This window comes from Theobroma cacao, chromosome 4 (assembly GCF_000208745.1).
Source record: "Theobroma cacao cultivar B97-61/B2 chromosome 4, Criollo_cocoa_genome_V2, whole genome shotgun sequence".
Taxonomy (NCBI): domain Eukaryota; kingdom Viridiplantae; phylum Streptophyta; class Magnoliopsida; order Malvales; family Malvaceae; genus Theobroma; species Theobroma cacao.
Genome location: NC_030853.1, coordinates 581,690 through 592,772, shown reverse-complemented (window position 1 = coordinate 592,772; position 11,083 = coordinate 581,690). Strand labels below are relative to the sequence as shown.

The window sequence follows — 11,083 nt, the reverse complement described above, 5'->3', positions numbered from 1 at the left end:
ATCTGATTGAGAAGCAATAGATTCGATTAGATTGATGCTCTCCAGATTGGGGGAGCAACACCATGGGTGCATGGTGCTCCTTCAATCGGGGGCACCACGATGGGTGCTCCCTAAATCGAAGGAAGCATGATCAAGTGCCCTTTCTTGATTAGGGGAGCATTGATCTAGTGCTTTTCTAGGGAGATTTGATTGGATTTGACATTTCATAATCAAATTCAATCATGGAGTAACCAACCGGTGTAAAGGAATGTCGTTGATCGATTAGAGAGAAAAAAAAAAGAATAAAGATATTTTAATAATTTTATGTTTCGATATTAATACTGTTTACACGTGTGGGGTTAAGTGTTTAGTTTGAAAATTAATAGACTCATATAAAATTATGATTAAAAGTTAAAAATATTAGTATATTTTACCTTATATTTTATAAATTAAATTATAAAATTATTATTTTTCTTTTATTCCAATTACACGAAACAATTGTTACATGTTCACTCGGTAGCCCTCCTTACATGACACGTGGTTGTACCTTTGTGGCCCCAGTAACACAAGCTCCATACGCGGAAGATGGGCTTTTTCAGTTGTGGAATCTAAATATTTCGTCTCATTAAGAATAAAAATAAATTCATATTTCAAATATTTAAAAACCAATAATCAATTTGATATTATTTATTTTCATTTTGACAAAATTTATGGGAAAGTTGGAGGGCCACGAGAAATAGGTGGCTAGTTATTCACATACAGCAATACTATTTGTCAAGAAATTATGGTGGAACCCACAAAATTAGGGCCACATATTCTCATGAAGTGGACAATGCCAGACCTTTAGTACAAGCCGAAAAGCCTCTTGAGTTGGCTTTTGCTCTTTCTATGAATGACCCTCTTAACTACAACTTTGTCTCATCCTTTTCCACGAGAACGTGAGGTTACACTTTGAATTAAATAATTTTAAAAAATTTAAATTTAAATAATTAGTAATAATTAATTTAAATTTTTATATAAATTTTAATAATTATATTCAATTTTGATATAAAATAAGATATTACAATTTTATCTACTCAAATTCTTGATGTATTCGTCACAACCATATATTATAATTACAATCATTATAATTATAATCAATATCTATTTTACGTAATTAAGATCTCAGAGGCATTTTGATACATAGTTTAATGTCAATTACATTTATCTAATCCAAGCACCACTTATCTAATAATTTTTCAAAATTAAATTAAGTGATTTTTATAAATTTAAATAATGATTGATTTAATTATTATATAAATCTTAACACTAATGTTCCCAAAAATATATACTATGTGGGTCCATATGATAACTTTTTTGACTACCTCCTCAGCGTTTGAATGGACAAAGTAATGTTGGTTTTGCATTTTCTATGATTAATCAAGCCCTAAACTACAAAATTAAGATTTTAATTTGGGTGCTTTCTATTATTATTAATTTTAATAAGAAATTTTGGATGGTTCCAGTTTATATCAGGATTAAAAATATGTTATTGGATTCCCAGCATTGCATGTGGTTTGCCTTTTTGTTGATCTCATGCTTGATTTGATCAAGTGAAGTGCTTATTAGAGAAGAGATTAAACAGGATCTTATTACAATAAAAGACAAAAAGAGAAAAAAAAAAGGAAAAAAAAAAGTAGGCGGCTCACAAAAGGCTAAAGAAGGCGCGAATTGCAAGGATGGTTCCGGGGTGGAGGAGCAACAAGCGCTAGAAAATCTTGGTGTGGCGTCTCGCCCGCCATTGTAGTTTTCTCTTCTTCGAGCTCTCCTTCCTCCTAAATTTCCTTCAATCCCTATTCCTCATCTTTTATTGACTGGTATGGTTAGTTTCACCTTCTAAAGACCAAAAACAACAACACCCAGACTCAGATTTTCCTTTATTTTGTTGTGAGTATTGACTTGTTTTTCTTCTTTTATGTTTACTCAATGTTTCAATGAATTATGGGATCTGGGTTTTGTTTTGATATGAATAAATATGTTGTTTTCAGCTTTAACTTCTCCTTTTGGAAGGTTCTTTCTTTGTTTCAGTTAGATCGGTATTGAAGTATTAGGAATTTCACTTTTTCTTTGGCTTCTGAATAATTTTTCTGGTTTGCTTTGAAATGGAGTTAAAGTAATGCAAAACTTGGATTTTTCTTATGGAGGGCAGCGATAGTTTTCTTTCTAAATGCGTTTCATGAATATATGGAGGACTACATGGATTAAAAAATTTGGTCCTTTCTATCTTCCTTGGTTGTTCATCTAATCAGTGAAGTCAAAAGAAGAGAAAAGAAGCATTTTTTGCGAAGATTTTTTGCTTTTCTGGTACAAAGCTCTGGCCTGATTATCTTGTTGTTGTTCTTGCTGATTTTTCAGAGGGTGTTGTGATGGCTGCCAGTGTAGCTTATGTAGGTGGCCAGTTGCAATATGGGATGAACTTTTACTGGGGACAAGGTTATAGACAAGCTCTTTGGGTTCCTGGTGTGACAATCAATGGATGCCTGCAGAGAGAGCTCTCATGGTATTTATTAAGAATCTTAATTACAGTCTATTTCGTTTCTGTATTTGTTGAAAGATGTTATATCAGAGCAGTGGAGTTTTCAATTCTCAGCAAAGCTTCTAACTATATCTATGGTTTCTTTTTGGGAGATTTTCCAGGTCACGTGGGGTATCCAAGTTTTTGCAGATCCATAGGTGTAATTTTTCTCATTATCCGGTGAGAGAAAATTGGAAGTCCTTCAGGACAGTCACCACATCAGCTTACTTGAAAGATGGTTCAACAAAGTATTTTGATTTTGCTGTCATTGGCAGCGGAGTTGCAGGTCTTCGTTATGCTCTTGAAGTTGCGAAACATGGAACTGTGGCAGTTATCACGAAGGCTGAGCCTCATGAGAGTAATACAAACTATGCACAAGGTGGTGTTAGTGCTGTGCTGTGTCCTTCAGATTCTGTGGAGAGTCACATGCAGGATACAATTGTGGCAGGGGCTTATCTATGTGATGAGGAGACTGTCAAAGTTAGTTCGAGATTCTTTCTTCTAGTCGGCAGTATTCCTTCATCAATCCTTTTTATTTTTCACATGAACTTTTTTGCTCTGTGAGCAACTAGAAACTTAATTTAAATAAAAAATGATCTGAGTGAAAGGCATTTCGCAGTCCAACATTGTGCTTGCAATCAAGGGAGAGAAGGTTGATCCATTATCTCTCAGAAATAGTTTTAGTACACAGGCCTTTGTTACCTCCCAAAATCACTTTGAGTTAAATTTTTAATCAATTCCTGTCGTTTGTGCAATAAGAATGATGTCTGTTTTTAAATTTTTTTTTTTTCATCTTAGAAAGTTTAGTTATTAAATATTGAGGTGTTCTGAAATTTAAACATGTGAGATTACAGCAGCCACTGGTAAAGTAGGTTTGCAGAGGCAGGCATGCATAGTTAAGTTTGTGGTCATCTCCAGCATTCTAGCTCATTACTGAGGTTTCCTTTGAATTTGATCTGTTTCTCCAGGTTGTCTGTACGGAAGGACCTGATAGAATTAGAGAATTGATTGCCATGGGTGCATCATTTGACCATGGGGAGGATGGGAACTTGCATCTAGCAAGGGAGGGGGGGCATTCTCATCACAGAATTGTTCATGCTGCTGACATGACTGGAAGAGAGATTGAGCGGGCTCTATTAGAGGCAGTTATCAATGATCCCAATATTGTTGTGTTCAAGCACCATTTTGCAATAGATTTGCTTACTTCTCAGGTTCTACATTTTCCCCTTCAGTGATGATTTGAATTTTATATTATACTACTTTACAGTGCCAATTGAGTTTCTTGTATCATTGTATTAGCATACTCTTTCAAGGCTTAAGATTTGGGTGAAATTATTATGGACATTTATAAAATTGTGCTTATTTGATTGGCTTATTTCATTAGAATCTAGTGTATGTTTAATACTAAAATGAAAGCCTTGATGGTTTGCAGTATGGTTCTGACACAGTTTGTCATGGTGTTGATGCTTTAAATACTGAAACACAAGAGGTGAGGAGAGGGTCTATCTAAGTAACCTTTCTTAAGTTTCATCTGGTATCACTTTACTGAATATATTTCATGTCTGTATCTTGACACTGATTATTCTTTGTTTTTTAATCTTTCCCCTGGCTCTTCCAGGTTGTCCGATTCGTTTCAAAGGTAACATTATTGGCATCAGGTGGTGCAGGGCATATCTATCCATCAACCACAAATCCCCCGGTACTTCTTCATTTTGAGTTTTTGCTGCATTTCATTGTTTCCCTTGTGTTCTCTTTTCTTTTTTCTCATGTGTATATTCATTCACGAATCATTTAGTACTATTTTTTTTTCTCTGGTTATTTATAAGCGATTCAGCTTGTTGGTTATGAGTGCAGTGCACCATCTGAGTAGTTCAAATTCTTCACTTGTTCTTATAGGTGGCGACTGGAGATGGGATGGCTATGGCCCATCGAGCTCAAGCGGTGATTTCCAACATGGAGTGAGTAACAATAATACATCTTCATTAGTACTCTTTGTAATTTGTGAAACATGACTTATTATTAAAAGGAACATTGTTGTACTATTGTTTCTGATATCTATAATTATGTAAAATCATGGAGGACTCTAGATGACAAGGAAGTGGAATCATTTTGATTATTTATATTGAACGTGATCATCTTTTGGTTTAGGATGTGCAGATAGATTTGGGTTGTTGGCGTTTTTGACTGTTTGTATGGAATTATTTCTTCTCAGATTTGTGCAGTTTCATCCAACAGCCTTGGCTGATGAAGGCCTTCCTATCAAGCCAAAGAAAACTCGAGAAAATGCATTTCTTGTCACCGAAGCTGTAAGAGGTGATGGAGGCATCCTCTTCAATTTAAGTATGGAGCGGTTTATGCCCTTCTATGATGAGAGAGCTGAGCTTGCTCCAAGGGATGTGGTTGCAAGAAGTATTGATGATCAACTTAAGAAGCGCAATGAGAAGTATGTGCTGCTGGATATAAGTCATAAACCAAGAGAAAAGATTCTCTCCCACTTCCCTAACATTGCTGCTGAGTGCCTCCAGCATGGCCTAGACATCACTCAGCAGCCAATTCCTGTGGTTCCTGCTGCCCATTACATGTGTGGAGGAGTCCGCGCTGGGCTCCAGGGAGAGACAAATGTGCATGGTTTGTATGTAGCAGGTGAGGTTGCATGCACAGGTTTGCATGGAGCAAATAGACTCGCTAGCAACTCATTGCTTGAGGCTTTAGTTTTTGCACGAAGAGCTGTCCAGCCCTCAATTGATCACATGAAGAGTTCTAGTCTTGATCTTAGTGCTTCTAATTTGTGGACCCAGCCTGTTGTCCCCAAATCACTCGGGAGTGATGTAATGCACAAAATATTAAGGACAACAAAGGAAGTGAGGAAAGAACTACAATCAGTCATGTGGAAGTACGTTGGGATTGTTCGATCAACAACAAGACTACAAGAGGCAGAGCAAAAAATTGGTGAGTTGGAGGCTAAATGGGAGACATACTTATTTGAGCATGGGTGGCAGCAGACAATGGTGGCACTTGATGCTTGTGAAATGAGGAACCTCTTTTGTTGTGCAAAGCTAGTGGTAAGCAGTGCCCTTGCTAGGCATGAGAGCCGCGGGCTTCACTACATGATTGATTTTCCTCATTTGGAGGAAAGTAAGAGGTTACCAACAGTGATTTTCCCCAGTTCCCATATGATGAGTACGTGGAGTTCACGACAACTACACCAGCAACCCATGTATTAGTCCATGGTTTGGTTTTCAATTCATCTATGAAAACTTGTATCAATTGGGTTATAGTTTATCATTTATTTGATCACTTGCATTGGAAAACCTTTGGCAAGGAAAGAGATCTGCCTTACAGCATATTTAGGGCACTTTAAAGAAAAGCTAGGGTGTCCTTGTTCCTCTCCCATCCCCGTTTAAGTGTTTCTGATTCATTCTTATAGAAATAAAGGAAAGTTTTCTATTCAATTCCAGAATGATCATGTCATCAGAATAGTTTTCTTTTATCGGTTTAGTCTAACCTGCAAATCATGATAATGTAGCAGTTTATCAGATTGTATATTAGTCATGTCAAGAACCATGGAACCGCAGTTGTTATACTAGCAGATAATTTACTTCCTTCGTTGATGATATTGTTGTGTTATTCCTGTTGTTCAAAGGCAGACCAATTTAGATTATTGTAAGAGCATCACAGTCATTCTATCACATGTTAATCCAATCCATTGTGATCATCATCATCCTCAGTCAAGTCTACTGAAAATGATTCTTTTTCCCACCTAAATCCTAACAGAACTGCCTGGTTTTCTGGCAGTGACTCCTTTAAATTTTCTGCATCCTGAAGCAATATGATACTACATTATCAGGAGTCTGTTTCTAGAATGATCATGTCTTTAACTTCTACCAGAACAGTATGGATAAGAACGAAGATAAGGGGAAATTGTCTACAGTGGAAATGGCCAGAAATTTGTTGGCACCAGTTTCTCTGGATTGACAAATTCACTATAAATAAATCCAGTCCTGCATTATCTTGGAATGTGTTGGCAAGAACACTCTTGGTGTCATGAGTTATGGGCTTATTCACGATTTTTCGCTTCCAAGTTTTCAAATCTGTCCTGTATACCATAGTTAAGAACATGGGATTGGGGGAATATTACATGTTCCACTGAATCTATCCTTGGCAACTTCTCATTTCATCCCCAACCACTCCTTCCCTTCCCTAGAAATAAAAGACTGGATCACAGTTAAGGACCCTCCAGGCAGCTTTTTGGTATGCTATCAAGCTTGTGTTGTAATCACAGGCTCTACCTTCTCTTTCTCATGAATCATGCCAGACTCATAGTGGTAATTGCTTTCGGCATGCTAGCTATTATCACTTTAGAAATGTACTTACGAAGCAGTTGGAAAACATTTGATATCATTCAATTCTAGTGGGTCCATAGGTGAATGTTAGGCGTTCTTGTCAATTTAGAAAGATTGCAAGTCATTCTAGTTGCATCAATAGCCTAAACGGAACGGGGTGTGGCAGATTGAGATAATGTTTAGAAATTCGAGCTTGAGATATCAAATTCTCAATAGCCTAAAATCTATGTTCATAATGATCATTCTGATGTCAAATCATCATCACAGCAAAGAGTAAAGGGACCATATGCCAGTTGGACCTAGTACCACATATATATTTAATTTTCGGTGGACCATTTGTAATGTCCCCCATGCCGAATAATAACAAAGTAAAGTGAATAATTTTGAAATTTCATAAAGAAAGTTGATGTCCCCATTATCCATATGGGCCATGTCTGATGCTTCCAATTCAATGAATGGTGATTCATGTCTTTTTCTAATCATGCCAGAATCCAAAACTTAAACTGTCAGAAAGATCTCACTCACTGTCCACACTGTTCAAGTCGGTAGCTTTTTAACTCTTTAAGGCTTATATTAGTGTAGGCAGTGCAAGATTTGCTTAAACTCTTGAAAGAGTTTAGCTTCTGCTAAGAAAGATGATGGAGGAGTCCTGGAAACTGTTTTACACTTTTGGGATCTTGGTTTTTGGATTGGCAGCACAATGGGCGGCAGTGAAAAGTGATGGTGGTTCACTGTCATGTGGGTTTCCAGCAATATACAACTTTGGGGACTCAAATTCAGATACTGGGGGAATATCTGCAGCATTTACAGAAATCCCTCCACCGAATGGAGAAACCTTCTTTGGACATCCTGCAGGCAGAGCCTGTGATGGTCGCCTCATCATAGATTTTATAGGCAAGCTTACATCACGTGTCTTCCTGGCTATTCTTGGCAAAACGTTAGCCCCATTCTGAATATATATGCTTCAACTTACATCTTTGAATTTTCCATTTTGTTGCTTGTTGCAGCTGAGAATCTGCAGTTACCATACCTTAGTGCATACCTGGACTCAGTTGGGACAAATTTCAGGCATGGTGCTAATTTTGCAACTGGAGGTTCATCCATTAGACCACCTGGTTATAGTCCATTCAATCTCGGGGTTCAGATTTCACAGTTCATTCAATTTAAAGCTCGCACCACTGCTCTCTACAATCAACTTAGCCTCAGTAGTAAGTCTTTCCCTCTATATATTTTACATCAAAATTTTGTATGCTAGGATTAAGAGAACAACTCTTACAGTGTTTACTTTCTTGTCTGCTGAAGTTGCTTGGATATACTATCAATTTTCTACTGAATTCTATTAGAAATCATACTTTATTTTTTTTTTTGTGAATTATGACATCAGGAAGAATTCCCGTAACGATTAGCAATCTACCAAGGCCTGCAGAATTCTCACAGGCTCTGTACACATTTGATATTGGACAAAATGATCTTGCCCATGGTTTCCAAGTCACAACAGAAAACCAAGTTAGAGCATCTATTCCCAATATCATAGGCCAGTTGTCCCAAGCTATTCATGTAAGCAACAACAATTTTTTAGCAGAAGTGTTCCAATCTATAGGTGAACTAATGCTGTCACTTGTCCTGGTTTCAGCTACTATACAAGGAAGGGGCAAGGTTCTTTTGGGTACATAATACAGGTCCCCTTGGTTGCTTGCCTTATAATGTTCTACATGACAAGTCAAAGCCGGGTATTCTAGATAAGAATGGATGTGTGAAGCCTCTAAATGAGGTGGCTATGGAGTTTAACAGGCAGCTTAAGGACAAGATATCCCGGTTAAGGACACAACTCCCCTTTGCCAAATTCACATATGTTGATGTCTATTCAGCCAAATATGGACTCATTAGCAGCGCGAAGACTCTAGGTAAAACATGTTCGAAAACTGCAATGCAGGCATTTAAACTAAGCAGCTGGGAAAAGTAGAGATTAACTGCAACTGTTGTTCTTATGGCAGGTTATGTTGATCCAGTTAATTTTTGCTGTGGAAGTTTTTATGGAAACCACATTAATTGTGGAAAAAAAGCCATAGTGAATGGAACAGTGTATGGCGACCCTTGCAATCATCCATCAAGGCACATTAGCTGGGATGGTATACATTACTCCCAGGCAGCTAACATGTGGGTGGCAGACCGCATTCTGAATGGCTCCCTCTCTGACCCACCAGTCCCAATTCAAGATGCTTGTCATCATCAAAGAAACATGTGATGATGAGAAAAAAGAATAGCAATCATGGTATGTTTGCTCAGAAATTTGACAGAGATATTGTAGTGTTTACCTTCTTTTGGCACTATAAATTATATATCTTAAGACAACAGTCTTATCAATTGATCAGAAAACGTTAGGGACAAGATATCCCAATTCCCAAAAGCATTTCTATATAAATTTATACTGCACTTAGTATCATTCTCCTGATGCCAGTAACACATTAGCAATCAATATTGTATCTTTTAGCATCATCTTTTTTTTATTGCTTAAGCATTTTGTTTAAACCTGCCTTTTTAGCTTTACCAATGACTCATGGCAAATGGTTGTTGATAACTGGTTGAAAGTTTCATTATGTGACGAAGCAATGTGCTTGCCATTACTCTTGTCTCTTCAGAGACACATGGTGCAGCATTTTCAAAGGGATCATAACTTTTTTGTTGAAATAAATACTTAACTTGGTGAGCATTAGATATCAATAACCTCAATGGATGAGGACATGAGCTGTATGCTAATTGGTGGAGTTAATGTATGCTCTATAGGTGAATTGACGGGATATAGCTATACATCATTATTACATTTAATAAAGTTTTTGTTTATTTTTATGTTTATAATTTTTATTTTTAATTAATACGATAAAGTTGAAAGAGTTAAACATGCTTTACAAAAGAAATTATAAAAAGTAATAATCATGATATCTCTTTTGCATTAAAGTGTCGTTTCTAAATATTCCTAATCTATGCTTTATCAATATTGAATATTGATAAAATTGAAAGACCAATACATGATTATGTTACTCACTTATAAAGTAAATAAAGGATCTCATATATTGAAATAATAGTACCACCCCTTAGACCAATTCAATTGAGTCCAATTTTTGGAATATGTGCTCTCAAAAGTAATAGTAGTAATGTCATGACCCTTTTCTCTATCAACTCAGGCTATACCAAGGATAACCATCATTGGTGTTGTGGATCCTGTCTTTATAACTCAAAAGAAATGGTTTGGTAAGTGACTTTTCAGCCCACTTCTTTCTTCAACTAAGAAGACAAAGATCCAACATTTGCTTCTTAATCTATTGTTGCTCTGCCATGAGACTATGGCCTTTATCAAGGTCTTTTGTTGGTTTGGGCTTCTGTGTCTTGTGCATTGTAGGTTCCCAAGTCCTAACTGTCAATTCTGGTTTACCAATCAATTAAATAAAGGCATCTTATACTTTGTTTGGTCATTTTCCACATCCAGGAAAATAACCCATCAATCAAAAGCATTCACCTTCTGGCAGATGACTTCTCAGAGGCCTTCCTTGTACACAATTGATGTTGCCCCAGAATAATCTTGCCTGGCCAAAGCCTAGGTCAATGGAACAGTTCATCATTATGATCCATGTGACATTCAATACAGTCGTATTAGCTGTGGTGCCATACGCACACTCAGGCAACTAACTTGTCGCCTGCAATTTGCATCTTCAATGGGTCATTCTCTGACCCACCAGCTCAAATTGAGGAGAGTTGTCATTTTCTCATGAATGTAAAAATTGTGTTGCTTTGTCATATTAGCTTAGGGATTAGGGAAAATACTTTATATGGTAATATTGTTAGATTAAGGCCTATGCTTCCTTGTAAGCCAGTTCAGTTTAACTGTTTGATTGAGGACTTTCTTGATAAGCAAGCCTCACTTTCCTTAATATCACAAAAGTAAAGAGGAAAGGGGAAAGTTTTCTGGTTTATCAGTAGTCGATCACTGATGAATGTTAGCTTAGCATTTGAAGCAAATAGGGAAGTTTGTCCATTTCAGATTGTTTCTTCAGTGTTGTGCAACAATCTACCTTGATTACTTACAATGAAGGGAAGGGCAAGGATGCCGACAAATGCCTTTCAAACTTTGGTAGATTAGTCAATTATTTCATTATCAGCCTGTTAAACTTGCATATCACTTGGAACACCATGGCCAACCACTGCCACAAAG

The 11,083-nt window shown here is 36.9% G+C and overlaps 2 protein-coding genes and 1 long non-coding RNA gene across 3 annotated transcripts; all 3 read left to right on the top strand.

The window, feature by feature from the left end:
* LOC18600759 (L-aspartate oxidase, chloroplastic) lies at window positions 1,640–6,147 on the top strand. Its single transcript, XM_007031403.2, has 8 exons — window positions 1,640–1,905; window positions 2,374–2,518; window positions 2,656–3,013; window positions 3,502–3,744; window positions 3,966–4,022; window positions 4,152–4,232; window positions 4,430–4,491; window positions 4,746–6,147. The coding sequence occupies exons 2-8, from the start codon at window positions 2,385–2,387 to the stop codon at window positions 5,755–5,757; spliced, it is 1,947 nt and encodes a 648-aa protein (XP_007031465.1). The 5' UTR covers window positions 1,640–1,905; window positions 2,374–2,384; the 3' UTR covers window positions 5,758–6,147.
* Window positions 7,391–9,372, top strand: LOC18600758 (GDSL esterase/lipase At3g27950). Its single transcript, XM_018118671.1, has 5 exons — window positions 7,391–7,770; window positions 7,884–8,084; window positions 8,261–8,433; window positions 8,510–8,780; window positions 8,871–9,372. The coding sequence occupies exons 1-5, from the start codon at window positions 7,512–7,514 to the stop codon at window positions 9,119–9,121; spliced, it is 1,155 nt and encodes a 384-aa protein (XP_017974160.1). The 5' UTR covers window positions 7,391–7,511; the 3' UTR covers window positions 9,122–9,372.
* LOC108661658 lies at window positions 9,966–11,010 on the top strand. Its single transcript, XR_001927421.1, has 2 exons — window positions 9,966–10,125; window positions 10,361–11,010. It is a non-coding gene; the product is annotated as an uncharacterized LOC108661658 (long non-coding RNA).

What these genes read in the sequence shown, in the direction of transcription:
- LOC18600759 (XM_007031403.2), top strand. Translation starts at nt 2,385, where the DNA reads ATGGCTGCCAGTGTAGCTTATGTAGGTGGCCAGTTGCAATATGGGATG. An exon ending in TAGATTTGCTTACTTCTCAG is followed by an intron (nt 3,745 to 3,965) that starts GTTCTACATTTT and finishes GATGGTTTGCAG; the next exon opens with TATGGTTCTGACACAGTTTG. An exon ending in GCGGTGATTTCCAACATGGA is followed by an intron (nt 4,492 to 4,745) that starts GTGAGTAACAAT and finishes ATTTCTTCTCAG; the next exon opens with ATTTGTGCAGTTTCATCCAA.
- LOC18600758 (XM_018118671.1), top strand. Translation starts at nt 7,512, where the DNA reads ATGATGGAGGAGTCCTGGAAACTGTTTTACACTTTTGGGATCTTGGTT. An exon ending in AGTTGTCCCAAGCTATTCAT is followed by an intron (nt 8,434 to 8,509) that starts GTAAGCAACAAC and finishes TCCTGGTTTCAG; the next exon opens with CTACTATACAAGGAAGGGGC. An exon ending in TAGCAGCGCGAAGACTCTAG is followed by an intron (nt 8,781 to 8,870) that starts GTAAAACATGTT and finishes TTCTTATGGCAG; the next exon opens with GTTATGTTGATCCAGTTAAT.